Genomic DNA, 17,237 nt, shown 5'->3' on the forward strand with positions numbered 1-17,237 from the left:
TATTATAATAACATTTATGACAAATTACCTCTTTTGCAAGAGATCAACTACAACATTTGCAGCCTAACTATGATTATTATTGTCTAGAACTGTAGTTTTTATATCCCATTCATGAATATGAAAGTTGGATTACTATTGCATATTTGTAATTATCAACTATGTAATTCCATATTTCATAATTCAGCAGAAGAGTAAAACCATGTACTTACAATTATATAGTTGATTACTTTTGATCACACTAGTCCTCGTGTTTTCTTTCAATTCTAGGGTTTTTCCACTAAAAAAAATCCAGGTGTCTCATCCTACAAATTCTTTATTATTCGCGTGCACTCAGATATTCATAAAATGCTAAGAGATTGAAATATCTCTCTGCCACTACAAATCTTCCGACACTCAACAAAGTTGAAGTTTTTTTTTATACAATTTAATTGAATATATGATTAATTAAGATTTATCAACAGAAACAAAAGCGATAATTATTATTCAATAAGTTCATTATAATTCTTAGTAACTATTAATTAGCTAAAAACAACTAATTAATAAATAATCAAAGAATATCAAAATATTAATTAATGATTCATTAGATTTAGTAACTATAATTAAGCTACATTTTATTAAATTAATATTCTCATGATATTTCTATAATAAATAATTTAATTTATAACTAAATTAAGAAAATTAAATTTTTAAAAATAATATGCTAATTGAGGATTTAGAAAGATTTAACAAACCTTTAAGCCTCATTATTTATTTTTTAATCCAATGAACCTAAAATTTATTAAATCCAAATTCACAGGATTTGCTATCAGATTCAATCCTATAAATTGCAAAATACCTCATGTTCGAAACAATATCGAAAAAATCTAGAATTATCTAGATTTCAGATTTACTCTCTCCGCATTCATCTTTTCCCTTTCGATGGAAAAGTTAAAGATGTATATACATCTGGACATCGAAAGTAAATTTACGTGCATCGATGTTCAATTAAAATTAATCATGTGTCAAAGTGGGCCCACAATATTTTAAATAATAATAAAAATTTCTATTTATGTGGGGCTCATATTGGCCTCATATTTTCACAGATTGCGTCCGATGTGGCTGACTCAATAGCCTCTTTTTAGGGTTTCAGACTCGAGGAAGTTACATCGATTCGGCACTCGCAAATATAAGAAAAGTTCTCAGAGAATAAACTCATCTTCTTCTCCGGAGTTGTTTTCGTTAACACCGGTATGGACGGCGGCGGGAACTCGCTCGCATCTGGGCCGGACGGGACGAAGCGCAAGGTCTGCTACTTCTACGATTCCGAGGTCGGGAACTACTATTACGGACAAGGCCATCCGATGAAGCCGCATCGTATCCGCATGACCCACGCTCTGCTAGCGCACTATGATCTCTTACATCACATGCAGGTCTACAAACCTAACCCTGCTCGGGAACGCGATCTATGTCGCTTTCACGCAGACGACTATGTTTCCTTCCTCCGTTCAATCACGCCGGAGACGCAGCAGGATCAAATCCGAGCCCTTAAGCGATTCAATGTCGGTGAGGATTGTCCTGTTTTTGATGGTTTGTACAGTTTTTGTCAGACGTATGCCGGGGGTTCGGTTGGAGGTGCTGTGAAACTCAACCACGGGCATGATATTGCGATCAATTGGGCGGGAGGTCTTCACCATGCGAAGAAGTGCGAGGCGTCGGGGTTTTGCTACGTGAATGATATAGTATTGGCGATTCTCGAGCTCCTGAAAAAGCACGAGGTATTGTTGCTTATTTAGCTCTGTAGTTTTCTTTTATAAGTTTGGTACATATCATGAATTTGAACTGCAATTAACAATATTTTTCCTTAAAATGTAATTTTGTTGGCTTTTAAATATTTTTACATGCATAGGAATTGTGTGGTATGCATGCATAGGAATTGTGGGGCATTTACAATATCATATGTATTTACATATCTAACAACTAAACACCAAATTTCTCATTTGTACCACCTTTCTTACGTGAAAAGGTGTGTTTCATTTTTTAATAAAAAAAAAAGTGACGTTCTTGATGTGATATGGGTGGTATGTGTCGTCCCCAATTGAAATTTGTTGTTTGTTTTGAAAATAATTTAATTTAATATATGTAATTTTGATTTTGAAAGTAATGTTTAATTTTAAATAGTTTAGATAATGGAGCACAATGCCACAAGTGATATCCAATCTCAAAAGATAAACGTATCACTTTTTATTAGACTTAACTATTAAACTAAGAAATTCATGGCTCTATTTTGGTCTGCGGAATATATGACCGAAAATTCCCCTGTCTAATATAAGAATTAGATAGAGTTTATATAATCCGAGGAACTAATTATCTCATAGAGGCATGCCCCCTTTGTTAATTACATCTCAGGCAGCCGATGTAACATAAAAAAAACTCTCGATTAAGATCAAGGGTTTCGTCTTCAAGAATTCAAAGTATAGTTTTGACGATTGTTTATAAGAAAATCAAGTGAGAATGACTCAATGTGACACTATTATTTTGGGAATCCAGAGGAGCGAAAGGTAGTAGATGTCACAAATTATGAGGAGAACCTCAATGACTTTTAGCGCTATCATATTATTTGGTTTTATGTCTTTGAAAGGGAAATTATAATGTTTGAATTCTATAATTTATTATAAATTCAGAACTTATGTCTGCACGACATATAATCATACAAACGATTAAGGGTGTAAACGAACCAAACACGAACGAACGATGATTGTGTTCGTGTTCGGTTCGTTTGAAATTTAGTTTGTTTGAAGTAAACTCGTGTTTAAAATTGTTCGTGAAGTCATTTTCGTGTTCGTTTCTTAACGAAGGAAACAAACACGAGTAGAACATGAGCTGTTCGCGAACGTCGAGCCACTTTGACACCCCTAATATTAATATATATATAAATAATTCAGAAATAATGAGTTGTTGCTCAAAGGTGACATTGCCAGACCAATCTGAAAAAGAAGCCGGAAAGTTCACAATATATGTATATATATATATATATAATTGTTTTAAATTATTTTATATTTCGAATAATAAAGATTCGAACACGAACGGACGCATCATTGTTTGTGTTTGGCTTGTTTAACTAACCGAACGAAAAAATTTTGTTCACGTTTGTCTCGTTTAATTATTGAAAGAATCGAACATAAACTCATTGATGGACCGAACACGAACTGTTCGCGAACAACGGACTTTTTGACAGCCCTACAAACGACCAAAGAAGATAAGAAGATTTATATTACCGAATGATAACCTCAAAATCTTAAAGGGATTAGGGCCTATATCGCACAACATACGATCATAGGAATGCCTGGAAGATAACGTGAGGATTTGTGTTGTGTCAGATGAACTACCTCGAAGTCCTATGAGTTTGTGTTGTTTAAAACTACAAAAGTTTAATTAAAGATCACCCGCCGCTTCGTGTTTTATCTTGCTCGTCACTTGAAGTCCTTTGTTGCTTGCTTCCTCGTCTCGCTTCCCAGAAGGCTTGTTCCTAGTTCCTTGCTGTCATGGTTCTAAATTTTGAGAAGTGTGTTTGAATTGACAAATGTTCGTTATTGTTGAGCCACTGAGTCTGTTGTAGTATTCTCATGAAACGGGCGTCCCACTGTTCTCTACTCTAGGTGTCTTTTACAGGTATAGTAAGTAACATAATAATAACATTACATGTGTAATCAAATAAATATATATACAATAAAGTGCAGTAGAAAGAAAATGCAATAAAAAGAGATTAGCAGTACGTACCTGCTACCACCAATTTTGCTGCAAAAAGGGTTAGTATCATAAACATAGTATGATAATGTGTAAGAAATTAAACAATTTAAGAGGAGATACGAGCGCATGTATTTATAAGAAAGTCGGTCGTTGCGTATATGGAAGATTAGAGCTAGCTATAAGACTTCAAGTTACGTATAGACTCATAATTCTTGACTAACATCCATAGACAACTATAAGCAATTTGTGTGCTTTGTCCCGTCCAACCTTGGGCAGAAGCTACAAACAAAACAATTGAAAGAGGACAATTCCTAGCACGCTCAAAGTGATTACCAAGTTAACTTGTATAGGATAACATTCAAAATTCTTAATTAATCGGGCATATAAAGTTAAATTTTTTACTTAACAATTAAAAATAGTTATTATCACAAGAAAAATATATTTTTTTTGTTGCTATGTTATATATGAGTGTTTTTCAAATCAGATAGTCCACAAGTTAATTACTATGATCAGACTAGAGCTACGGACAATCTAGGAAGGCAATGATAACTTCTTACCAAGTGTTAGTGAATAGTAACATCGATCTTGCACTCTTATGAAGGTCCTCGGGTCAGGAGATACTATTATATTATCCCACTTTTAGCTTCCGAAGTGTTTCACATTATTGCCTTTAACTCCGAACCATCCAACTTATTGCCCCGTTCGATGATCCATATATCATTACACTATGCATATTTCCACTCATATCTGAATATAATTGATATTTAGGTAAGCACATAAAACTGAATCATCGAGCAAGAAAATCAAGCCACAACGGCATTCGAACATCTTCCAAAACAATAAAACACTCAACCCAAATGACATCCCTTAAATCCTCTCCATAACTTTAAACGTTCAGCTCAAGAAAATGCATCTAAATCCTCCAAAACAGCACTTATTTGTGACCAAGTATAACCTTTAAATCTTCCACAAAAGCAATAAAAGTTCAGCCCCAAAAGGGGCACCAAAACAACATTTAATCAGCTTAAAACAACAAGTAATCAACCCCAAACGAGGCATTAGAACCCTTCCAAAGCAGCCATAATATAGAGAGCAAAAACAGTTCTTAAACCCCTCCAAATCAGCATTTAATCAACTAAAAAACATTAAAATCTTCTTCAAAAACAACACGTGTTCAAACCCAAAAACATTTAAATCTTCCCCTTAGACAACAATGATATTGAGTTAAACAGCGAGAATGTTGGGCCAAAACAGCATCCAAAACCCCCTCCGAAACAGCCAAGGTATCGAGTTAAAGCAGCTAAAACATTGGGTCGAAGCAGCACCCAAACCTTCTCCAAACAACGGAATGGACGAGAGTTACAAGGCATACCACAAGAAAGCCGAAAGCAACCTAACCGCAAGAGATTTCATACCAAATCGATGAGCTTCAAAGCTCTAATTAGTATGAAACATGTAGTAAGAAAGCCAAAATAACATACCACGAGCCTTTTCTATGTATAGTATACACAAAAAAAAAAAAAAACTCCCATTAAATCAATATCAGCAAACTGTGAAGCTCTACCCTCAACATACCCCCTCGATCGGAAGGCGAAACAAACAATTATTTGTGAAGGGGCGGGGGGGGGGGGGGGGGGGGGGGGGGGGGTAAGATATAAAAATCTGCTTATGTATATGTGTTCACCTCAAGTGCTATATGTGTAAATACAGGTGAAAATTAAGAAATCTGCACATGTAGTTATATCTGTCTAGGTAACAAACATAAAAGAAACCAAATTCTGCATACATCTACATCCGTATTTAGGAATATGCAGCTGCTTTATGGATACAGAGGCAAAAATCTGCACACATACATGTTAACTTCAAGTGCTACATGTGTAAATAACAGTGAAAATAAAAAAATCTGCATACCAACCATCCAATCCTTATGTATTTATACTACTCCATTCATATATATAAAAAAAAAAAAACATTTCGCATCCTAATCTAGAAAAGAATGAAGGTGGTGCTTAAACAATTATATAACATGAGCCATCTTAATGTCAGATCTTTTGGATGTAAGTACATGAGAAGTGGCTAGGTATGCATATGAACATGTGGGAACTCTACAAAGGTTCTAGATTTTTTTGTTTTTTTAATGTAAATATTCAACCGAAGCATATAAAAGTTTCATATTATTTTCTATTTATTTTTGTCCCCCCCCCCCCCCCCCCCTTTTTTTTTTTTATTTTATTTTTTTTTACATAAGTGACTACAAAAATAAAAAAAATATGTTGGGAATGAAGAATATCATAATTCCAGGGTACATAAGCATTGAATTTAATCCAACTCTCCCAAACGAAAGCCGTCGCATGCTCAAACTTAAATAGAACAGAAAATGTTTCAGACCCCCATAGACAAATCATCAATACCCATCAAAACCAGGCCATCTCACTTTTGGAGTTCTCAAAAAAAAAAAAAAAACATCAAAACTTTTAGATTTCTCCAAGAAACGCCATAACGTTCAAATTTTTACGAGTAAACTAACGAAAGAAAAAAAAAACTTGCAGATTTCCACTTTTTTTTAGGTTTCATGTGAGTGTACAGTCTTTTCAGATTTTTTTTTTTTTTTAAGAACTTCTCACATTTCCTATATATGAACACAAAATCCATGGGGTCCCCCCCCCCCCCCCCCCCCAACACACACACACACACACAACACCCTAAAAAAAAACCTTGCTTCACATGCTTAAATGAATGCAAAAGATCCCCACGACATAAGGCAACAAGAAGAAATAGCTGGGGGACATCCCTTTTATCAAGCTTGAAAACCAGACTTCTCAAGGAGGTTCTAAGAAAGTGCAAGTCCTTCATGATCCATAAATCAATTAAACCTCTAGCTAACTATATTGAAAGCGGTCAAGAGAAAGTATAACAACCATCTGTTGTAAAGAGAAGAACGAACGAGTCTCCAGTAAAGCTAAAAGACCGAGCAAACATGCAACTAATCCAGGAAACTGAGCCACCAAACCCAAAATCATGCGGAAGGATATGGCGAGATACAGGAATAACCTCAATAGAATCATATTTCGAAGAATTCAACATCCCTATTGTTTTTTATTTAATAAAATAACCCGAGATTTATGCATTTAGGTTGAAAAGATGAAAGCTCGCATCCACCATGAATTTTATCAAAGAGCAGTCAAGCGAGCAATGATGCCGTTTATTAGCTGAAAGAGCCTACTACTCAGAAGGAAGAGGCCATAAAAAGAGGAGAGGTAGAGTTCTTACCTCCTGATATGCAAGAAATTTAAGCATCAGAAGCCCTAAGCCCAAAAGCTCCACAAACACCAAAACTTACACACACGACACGTAGAGAGCCAACAACCTCAAATCTCTCCTCCATAGGGGATTTTATAGCCAGTAGGGAGAAGGGATTTTATCTTCACTTAACTGGGGTGAGTTGAATGCTACAACTATCGGAAAAGTGGCGACAAGGGCGCGCAGAAGAAGTGGCGAGCAGAGGGCGTCAGAAGTGGCGAGCAGAGGGCGTCAGAAGTGGCTAGCAAAGTGCGCAGAGGAACGAGGCTCAGAGTGATGGGGACTAGAGTAGTGTAGGAAGATGCCGGTAGAGAGGGGAAGAGGGAGTTGAAGCTTTTAGGGCTTTGATCAAATGGGGGAAGCGAGGTTTCAGCTGAACAGGGAGAAGAGGCGTGAGTGGTTTTTTTTCTTTCGCTCCCCTCTTTTTTATTTAATGCATTTTAACGTTATTATTTAACTTAAAACTCATCGATTTGCACGTAATTCGATTCTATCCAGAACCCTACCAATATGAATGTCCTTCTTGGGTAAAATCGACGTTTTGGATGCGCTCGCTCGGTCCGTTTCTTCATCTGGAGTCGTTCAAACAAGTTGGTTGAAAATTGACTCAATATGAGTCCAATTCGCGCACGACGCAGAAAGTGAAGTATTTAGTCCGACCGAAGTCGTTTAACGAGCAAAGTGCTGATCGGTCCTTACCTAAGCAACAACCAAAGTCAAGTAGACTGCTCTCGGCAGCGAGTCGCTCGTCGTACTCTCTGAGATTTCCTTATGGCTTTTCTAATCCCTATAGGCACTTGACTTTAGTTTCAATATGTTGGTTTTAATCGGCTCAACTAAACATCAATGATTCGAAACCAACTATATGAGATTACAAATAGTCAATAAATGACTCAAATTTTTAAATAATGTGGGTCTCAGTACTAGTCATCTAGGAACCTTAAAATATGAAATCTTAAGGCTAGATTCTTGGCTCCAGGGAGAGAAGAGAAGACCTAAAAAATGAGGTCAATGGTATAAATGTAAAAAAAACAAAATTTAGGTGTGACATGTAAATATAGAGGAGTTGGGTGCCATATATGTAAATTCCCTTTAGTTATCTATGAAAATAAGAATTTATAGGTGTACTCTTGTTAAAATTAGGAAGGTTATATTGTGAAATTATGTTATAAGAGGAATTGTGAGAGTGATACGTACTGAAAATAAGATGGAGGAAATAAATTTAAGTGGTATAGGCATGCATAATTTACGGTATAAGATGTAGCAATTATTAGAGTAGAGATATTAATGTGGAAAGATTATGTAGGCAAATAGGTAGATCAATGGTAATGAGGGTTGAAGTGCATAAAATAAGTTATACAAGTTAGATTTAACATCTTAAGTCAATGAATGAGGAATCATAAACCCTAAATCAAATGGTCGAGATAATGATAATGTTCATAATGGTTAGAGTTGCAATCGAGTTGAGCCGAGTCGAGTATGTCATGGATTAGACTTAGCTTGATCGAACCATAAGTTGTTCATGTTCAGTTCAAGCTTGAGCCGAACTTTAACATATGTGTTCATACTGATTTGTTTAAATTTGTTAATGTTCATACTTGTTTTTTACTTGACTGCTTATATTAATTAAACAAGCTAAAAATTTAAATGAGTGCATGATTTTTAATATAAAATTTAAAATTAATTTTTACTTGATTTTTTATTAGTATGATGAGTCAAACTCAACTTATTCTGTTACTTTCCACATTCAATAAATAATCATTACGATGAATTAATTAGACTTCACTAATAGATCATTCAGTGACTCTTACAAGCCTTTGCAAAAGTTACAATATTTTTGCCGACTCTTACACTGCAACCATTGCCTTAGTGAGTAGACCATCCTTTATTCTGTGAAATTTACATACGTAGCCTCAATTCTTATGCGTTTACATGTAACTTTCATATTTACATATATGGCATTTTAGTGCTTTAACCTATTCATGAAAATGTATATTTCACTTTTTAAAAGTGGTAATAGTGTTATTTTTGATCTGATATTAATGATTTGATTGCTATGTGTGTAAATATGAAGGTTTATATGTGAGATATGTAAATACATAAGAATTATGTGCTATGTATTTAAGTGTCACTTTTTTTTCCCGTTTATGCCCAGTGCAGTTTTAAGATGCCTGCATCTTTGACCAGTTCATTTAAGCAAGTGATCTTTAGCATATTTGATTTGAAACTTTGTTCATCAATCCATATATTTGACCGGATCATTTTATAATTACAATTGTTTTTTTTCTACCTGCTTTACTTTGTGGAGCATATTTAGGAATCAGATGTATCTTTTAGACTTGTACCTTTTCACTGAGTTTATTTTTCTATACTGCAGCGTGTTCTGTACGTTGACATCGATATCCATCACGGAGATGGTGTGGAGGAGGCCTTCTATACAACTGATAGAGTAATGACTGTTTCATTTCATAAATTTGGGGACTACTTTCCCGGAACAGGAGATATACGTGATATTGGGCACGGGAAAGGGAAGTATTATTCTCTTAATGTGCCGCTCGATGATGGAATTGATGATGAGAGTTATCACTCACTATTTAAACCTATCATGGGAAAAGTGATGGAGCTTTTCAGTCCCGGTGCCGTAGTTCTTCAGTGCGGTGCGGACTCATTATCAGGAGATAGACTCGGCTGTTTTAATCTTTCCATAAAAGGGCATGCTGAATGTGTGAGATATATGAGATCTTTTAATGTGCCTCTTTTGTTACTTGGTGGCGGTGGATACACGATTAGGAATGTTGCTCGTTGTTGGTGCTATGAGGTATTGTAGAAAAAAAATTCTCTTTAAATTTACTTTCAAATCTGGTAACACTAGTTTCCTTTTGGGAGGAAAAATTATATTATGTAATTTTTAGGTGTCTAGTTTGCTTCCCTGAGCATTATAAGTTTATAGGAATATTGATTTATCCGTTTAGTTCTATCTAATTTTGTCAATGTCTAATTCTATATGTTTGTTGGTTTCCATGGAATTTCACTCTTTTAATATTAGCTTTTATGTTAGTGGTATTAAGTTAATTGCATAGACATATAGGGAATTTGTTAGATCAATTTTTCGGCTTATAGAAATCTGATTTTTATTTATAACAATAAACAAGTTTTTTGTTTATTTTCTTGTAAGGCATCTCATCAAAAAATAATCGTGCATAATTTATTTGTTTTATTTTTAATAATTGGTTTAGTTATTTTGTTATTTCTGCAACTAATAACATGCCGATGATGATGAATGATAGAGGGATGTCTTTTTATTTTGAAGTATTGTGCTAATTTATATGGTTTTACATGATTTCAATTTTGATTCATTTTAAGCTAAGTTCCTCAAAGTGTAAATATTGTTGGCATCGGGTGAATGTTAAGTAGTTTATTTGTGGAGTTCTCTGGTTCCTAAATTCATAGAGTTATGGTTTTGGGATCATTTTCTCGAGTTTTTTGGTTAATGGTTGTTTGATTTATTATTTAGTAATATACGGAGGATGGTTGTTGGTTTTATTTTATTTATCCTTTTGGAATCATGAAGCCGTTATTTATCCTTTTGGATGATAAATTGAGAGTTTGATTTATTTTAGTGCAATACCCAACTCTTGGGTGATTTCATCAGATGAAGTATTTGGTGATGGAATTATGGAAAAAGAGCAGAATGCTTATTTTTATTTGCTGTTGTGATAAATAAAGGTGGATAAATGATGCATTTTGGGTTTGTATAAGTTAAGGAGGATGGTATTCCCAAGGTGGCCCGGAGCTATATTGGAGATAGGGCTATCAGAAAAGTTGACCGTTTGCGAACAACTCATGTTTGACTCGTTGAGTAGTATGTGTTTGATTCGTTCGTTAAGTAGGCGAGTCGAAGGTGAACTTATTTTTTTGAGCTAGATTAATAAACGAGCCGAATATGAACAAACCTTTACTCGGTCGTGTTCGGCTCATTTTTGGATCAAATTAATTAAATAATTATAAAAAATAATATTTAATTGACTTTTATATATTAATTTTAAAGTTGTTTAAAAAATGTTAAAATCTATTCATTTTTAAATTAATTGAGCTAAATTTGAGCGGAACATGAGCTAAAATGAACAAATGAATTGAAATTTTGCCTAATAGGAACATGCTAGCGACGGGCCATTTCTAACATCAACCACTTTTAAATAAAATATAAAGTTCGAACAAGCCGATCATAAAAAAAACATTAGGCTCGCTCAAGTCTCACTCATTTATGACCCTCGTTTAAAGGTTTACATAGGTTTTATATGTGTAGAGGACGAGATATACGGGTTGAGGGGATTGTTTGAGAAGATTAGGAGAGCGTGATGGATCAAGTATAAGTAATTTTGGATGTGATTAGATGGTAGAAACGGAGCTTATAGATTGACGATAGGGGATGGCTTGATTATAAGTATTTTTGGATGTGGATAAATGGTAAGATGGAGCCTAGGGGCTGAATATAGGTGATAAGGCCTTGGAGGCTTTTGCAGGTGGTTGAAAGCCGATTTATGGTTATGGATTATAGAGACCAAAAGCTTCAAAGAGTGGGAGAACTTTTGCTTGTGATGGTGAATGACAAGGGGAGTTTTTACAAGATTAGAAGATATGGAAAATATGATAAATCAACAATGCAAAACATAAATTGCAGGAGGTAAATTAATCTTCTCGTAAGAATTGGGCAAAGTATGTTAGTGAACAAACACCAAAGATCTTGGTAATAAGCTTCCGCCTAACAAATAGATAATTTCTCAATTTTCATCCCATCATCAATTCCTTCATTGCATTGTTCTTTAGCCAATTATAGGCATTGCATCATGAAGAAAATAAAAATCACATAAAAGAAGATAATGGGACGATAAACTAAGGGGGTTGATTTTAAGGAATCAAAGGTGGCTAAACCACTCTCCATTCGCGCATCTCATGGAAATCCTTAAGACCATCTTCACGACTTTTGCAGAACCATATAAATATTGTGTTACTTGATCCTCCATCAAATTTGTTCTTGTATATAATGAATCTTGCATGGCTTGGAGTGAAATGGGTGGTTGCATAGCCACCTTTACACGAGAATAGTATAACACTTTCTTTTTCATCGTTACTCATAAATTCATTGAAAATAAAATAACAAAATTGAAAACAAAAGTACCATAAATTTATTAAAGTCGAGCCATGCATGATTGTTTGATAGTCCAAAGGTTCCAAAAGCTTTATTATCTTGTTAGAAATTAAACTCTTACCCTGCATCATCTCTTTTGATCAATGCAAGATTTGAATTTTTATTTTTTTTTCATATTGTCTTGGTTAGTTTTCTTGATATTGTTCTAAATCAACACTTTGGGGACCCAATTTTTAAAGTTTCTTGTGTTATTTTAATCATTTATGAATCGATTGATAATTAAGGTATTGCCTGTTTACGTGCAACAAAAGCAAGTTTTTGAATTAATTGGTGGTTCGTGATCTATAAATTAGCTAGTTTGTTTGCATGAGGTTGTATTATATATCATATTTGTTGTGTTATTGAACCAAACGATTTATATTTGTTATGAAGATAATATTACAGTCAAGATATTAATGCAATCAGCCGTGAAATTTGTTTACCAACTTCATTACTAGAGCTGCAAATTTTTTTATTTTCCTTCAGTTCTTTGTTTTCTGCGTCTGGATTTGTAAACATGTGGATTGAATTTTTTATTTAGGGAAATTTATATGCATAAAGCACAATTCTTATATATACTTACATATCTTACACCTAAACTTTCATTTTAACATACATAGAACTTTGGTGCTTTAAACCTATGCATGAAAATGTGTATATTGCTGTTAAAAAATGGTAATATTACTCTTTTTGACGTGATATTAAAGATTTGAATGACGTTTGTGTAAATATGAATGTTTAGGTGTGCGATATGTAAACACATTAGAATTGTGTGCTATATACGTAAATGTCTATTATTTAATGCCTGATTGGAAGGTTTTTTTTTTTACTGAGGATTTCTTTTTGAGATCGGTTTGATTATATTTTTTATTTGGTGGGAGATTGCATTTTTTAATGGGCTGATTGGGTTTTTTTCCCCTTTCGAGCAGACAGGGGTTGCTCTTGGTGTTGAAGTTGATGACAAGATGCCTGTACATGAATATTATGAATATTTTGGTCCAGATTACACTCTTCATGTTGCACCAAGTAACATGGAGAACAAAAATTCGAGGCCAATGCTGGATGAAATACGAACACAACTTCTCAGCCATCTTGGCAAAATCCGGCATGTTCCGAGTGCCCAGTTTCAAGAACGCCCTCCAGATACAGAGTTCCCTGAGGTAATTATTCTATTTAGAGAAAATTTCTTACCAAGCACACAATTCTCACATATTTACGTATCTCGCACCTATACTTTCATATATACATACAACGCACTTGGTGCTTTAAATCTATGAATGAAAATGTGTATTTCACTTTAAAAAAGTGGTAATAGTGTTATTTTTTATGTGATATTAATGATTTGAGTGCCATGTATGTAAAGATGAAATTTTAGGTGTGAGATATGTAAATACGTTAGACTTGTGTGTTATGTATGTAAATTCCCTTTCTATTTAATGCAACAACTATCTAGCTGCTCTCTGAGTGGCTTCTATTTTTTATTTTAATTCTTTTAATTGTGATGATCTATATTACTTTCGAAGGTTTTCTCATTTGAAACGGTGTAATTTACACCAGCAGATTATGTTAGTTTTCATGTAGATAGGCTGGTAGAAGAAGAGAGGCCTTTAATCTCTAGGAGCAGATTTCATAAAATTTATTGTTGGGCAAATAACTTATAGGTTTATGTGTTTAGTTTTGTCACATGCATATTTTATTAGAGCTAAATACAATATACTAGAGGGAGCAGAGTCACCATTTTTCTCTCAATTAGATTTTGTTGTTATGATTGCGGTCTGAGGGGTATGTATTTAGGAATTGAGGTGTATGTATTTAAATATTTCAAAAAAATTCAATGGATAATTCATTTTTGCTTCATATGGTAATCGTGGTCTGAGGCTTTCAGATTGGCATAATTAAAATCATGGGCTCATGATGATATTTTATCAGATTATCGATTGTTTGGATTGGTTAAATACTTGGGGTGAACTTGATTTTTTGGGCGGCTTCACTGTATCATCTGATCATCCTCATTTTCTTACTTACTCTAGATAATTGTAAAAATTGATGAATAATAATTCACAAGTAATTTATGCTGTAAATAATATCAACATTGTGATCTTGAATTTGAAGCTTTGTAAAGGGTTATATTTGAAAATTAAATTAGGAGACTTGTCATTCTTCTGAGAGTCTTGAGAGAAATGGACATTGACCTTTTTTAGTAGGAGAAAGCTCATTTTTTCTTTTTTTGTATTTATCATCTCATCCATCCTTCAAATTCAAGATCACACCATTGATTTTCTTCTATGCTGTGAAATTTATCATAAAAATTAATGCCTTTAATTCAAAGCCATTTGAAACACCATACAATTAAAATCACAATTTGCTTATGCAATTGAAACATCAACTGATAAAAGTTTTGTGGTGGGCAGCAGATATCATTTAATTAAAAAGAAGTTCAATTAAATAATAAAGTCTTTTTTTTGTAATACTTGGAAAGCTTAAATTGAGTACTCCATGGAGGGTAACCCATTTATATTATGGGGCATTTACATACATACCATCCAATTCTTATTTATTTACATATATAATGGCTAAACTTTATTTTTTACATTTTCCACCCAAATCTGTCATATTACATAAAAAACCACCATTTTAAGTTTTAAAAAGTGAAATTCACCTTTTCATGTATAGCTAAGATGGCATTTTTTGTAAAAATTGAAGTTTAGGTTTTAGATATATAAATAATAAGAATTGAATGGCATATATGTAAATCTTTCTTATATTATTTTGAAGAAGTTATTTTTTCAAGGAAAAGCTTAGATATTGTACTAATCAATTGTAGTTGTAAGATGACTTTTCCATGACTCCACTAATTTGATCCTCCATTGGTGGAGCTTTTCTAGCTACAGGGCTACTGGGATTGCCTCGCTACTTCTTCCTCCTCCCACACTTTTTTGTTTTGATACCATTTTTAAAAAAAATTCTCTCATTATTCTTTTTTCCTTGCTCAAATTTTTAATCTTTCATTACTTTTTTCCATCTAATTCTCGAAAAATTGCTGAGGATTTCCAAGCTTAATTTGCCTTGATCATCTCCGAAGCTGGTGTCCCCCGTGAATAGCTGCCGCGTGAGCTTATCCATAAGTTGTTTACTTTTGCAAATGTTGGGTGGGTTAAGTGTTGCTATGTGAAACAGTAAATTATGTCGGTGACTGATATCTTACTCATAAAAAACTCAAGGGAGATTTACATACGTAGCACACAATTCTTATGTATTTACGTATCTCACATCTGAACTTACTTATTTTCATACATAGCGTTTTGGTGTTTTTAACACATGCATGAAAAGATGTATTTTATTTTTAAAAAAGTGATAATAGTGTTTTTTTTTATGTGATTAAAAACTCGAGTGCTGTATGTGTAACTAGGAAAGTTTAAGTGTGAGATATGTAATTACATAAGAATTGTGTGCTCTGTATATAAATGCCCCAAGTTTTAAACTTTTCAGCGTCATTGTGGTTCTACCACTGTTTTATATCTCAGATGCTGGCTGTCGCCCTGATAGCTGTGGGAATTTCTGTGGTTTTGTGGTGTGATAGAGGGTTTAAGATCTTTGTATATGGTGAATGTTGATGAAGGATGACATTTGAGGCAATTGGTCAAAACTGAAAAACCGTACTGAATTAAATATATTTGGTTGATTCGGTTTGGTTTTAAATAATGATTCATTTTTTTGTTTAAAAAATAGAATATGGTTCTTTTCTTTTGGATTGGCTGTCAATAGGGCACAATGGAGAAAAATTATTCATGTAACCGACTCCACTTTGTGGGATAAAGGCTTGTTGTTGGTTTTGGACTTGACTTTAATATTTATTATACCAAAATAAACCAAAAAACTGAATAATATTTGGATTAAAAATTTAAATTCATCCGGAAAGAAAATAAATTGAGCATATGACATTTATTTTAGTATAACTTGAAATTTTTAATTTTAAAGAGATGGCAAGGAGATTAAAAAAGAGGAATCAAATTTTTATTTTGAAATAGAACCTCATGTTTTAGTTGTTTTGGTTTGAATTGGAACTAAATGCTGAATTTCGATTTTGCTCCAAACCGAACCGATTAATTCAAATTATATTTCAGTGTGGTTTGGATTGGCTCTAGCAAAAGTTTAGTTGGTTTGATTTGGATTGGTTTCAGCAAAAGTTTAGTCGGCTTGATTTTTTAGATTTTGGAGTTCAATTTCATTTGGGTAATTGTAAACAGATCTTTCCATATTAAATATTAAACGTTTGCTTCTTTGTTTTTTTTTTGTTTTGTTAAGTATAAATTGTAGAAACAATTAGTTTTTATCCTCAAGGGGTTGTGTTTAATTTTTTGTTTGGTTTGCAGCCCGATGAAGATCAGTATGATCCAGATGAAAGGAATGATCCAGATTCGTATATGGATGTGGATGATATGAGGCATCTTGATGAAACACCTCGGTGATGTCTTCATTCTTCAGAATTCATACCCAATCTCTCTCTCATTTCCCTAATTTATGTTTTTGTTATCATATATTACTCTTAATTCCTTCTAACAGATCACACTTTGTTGCAGAAAATTTGTTTCAAATAATATCCAGAGTGTCAAAATAAAAAGGGAAAATTTTGAAAATGAATCAAACGATCAGGTAAATCATTAATTTTAGATTCATCTGCATATGTCCATACTTTTATTACTGGATAACAAATTTTAAATTGAGTAGTACTTTCAGCTATACCAGAGAAGTGCCAACTTTGTGGAATTCTTTTTCTTATTTAAATTTTACAATCCATGAAATTTCAAAACATCCTTTTAAAATTTGTCGCCATTATAAGAAGATATTTATTTATATTTTCAATAAAATTGAGGCTGTACTCTTTGGTTCTCTTTTTTCTTTGTTTTCCCCTCCCGTGGGCAGTTTTTGTTGTGAAATGTAAAATATCATAAGAGATTCCAGTACTTTTAAAATTCGAGTATGAAACCAAGAATGTTTGACATACTATGAAACCTTCTTTATA

At 33.5% G+C, this 17,237-nt stretch overlaps 1 protein-coding gene across 2 annotated transcripts in view; it reads left to right on the forward strand.

The window, feature by feature from the left end:
* The first annotated feature begins 1,091 nt into the window (after positions 1–1,091).
* The window catches only part of LOC110019254 (histone deacetylase 19), a 25,744-nt gene continuing 9,598 nt past the window's right edge, over positions 1,092–17,237 (forward strand). The window contains exons 1-5 of one of the 2 annotated variants that reach the window (XM_020716859.1): positions 1,092–1,754; positions 9,404–9,844; positions 13,144–13,374; positions 16,588–16,679; positions 16,795–16,867. In XM_020716859.1, the coding sequence (XP_020572518.1) occupies positions 1,230–1,754; positions 9,404–9,844; positions 13,144–13,374; positions 16,588–16,679; positions 16,795–16,867 (1,362 nt within the window). In that variant the 5' untranslated portion in view covers positions 1,092–1,229. The remainder of the gene's footprint in view (positions 1,755–9,403; positions 9,845–13,143; positions 13,375–16,587; positions 16,680–16,794; positions 16,868–17,237) is intronic. The other variant, XM_020716858.1, reaches the window with a different exon arrangement.

Source organism: Phalaenopsis equestris, unplaced genomic scaffold (assembly GCF_001263595.1).
Source record: "Phalaenopsis equestris unplaced genomic scaffold, ASM126359v1 Scaffold000054, whole genome shotgun sequence".
NCBI classification, from domain to species: Eukaryota; Viridiplantae; Streptophyta; class Magnoliopsida; order Asparagales; family Orchidaceae; genus Phalaenopsis; species Phalaenopsis equestris.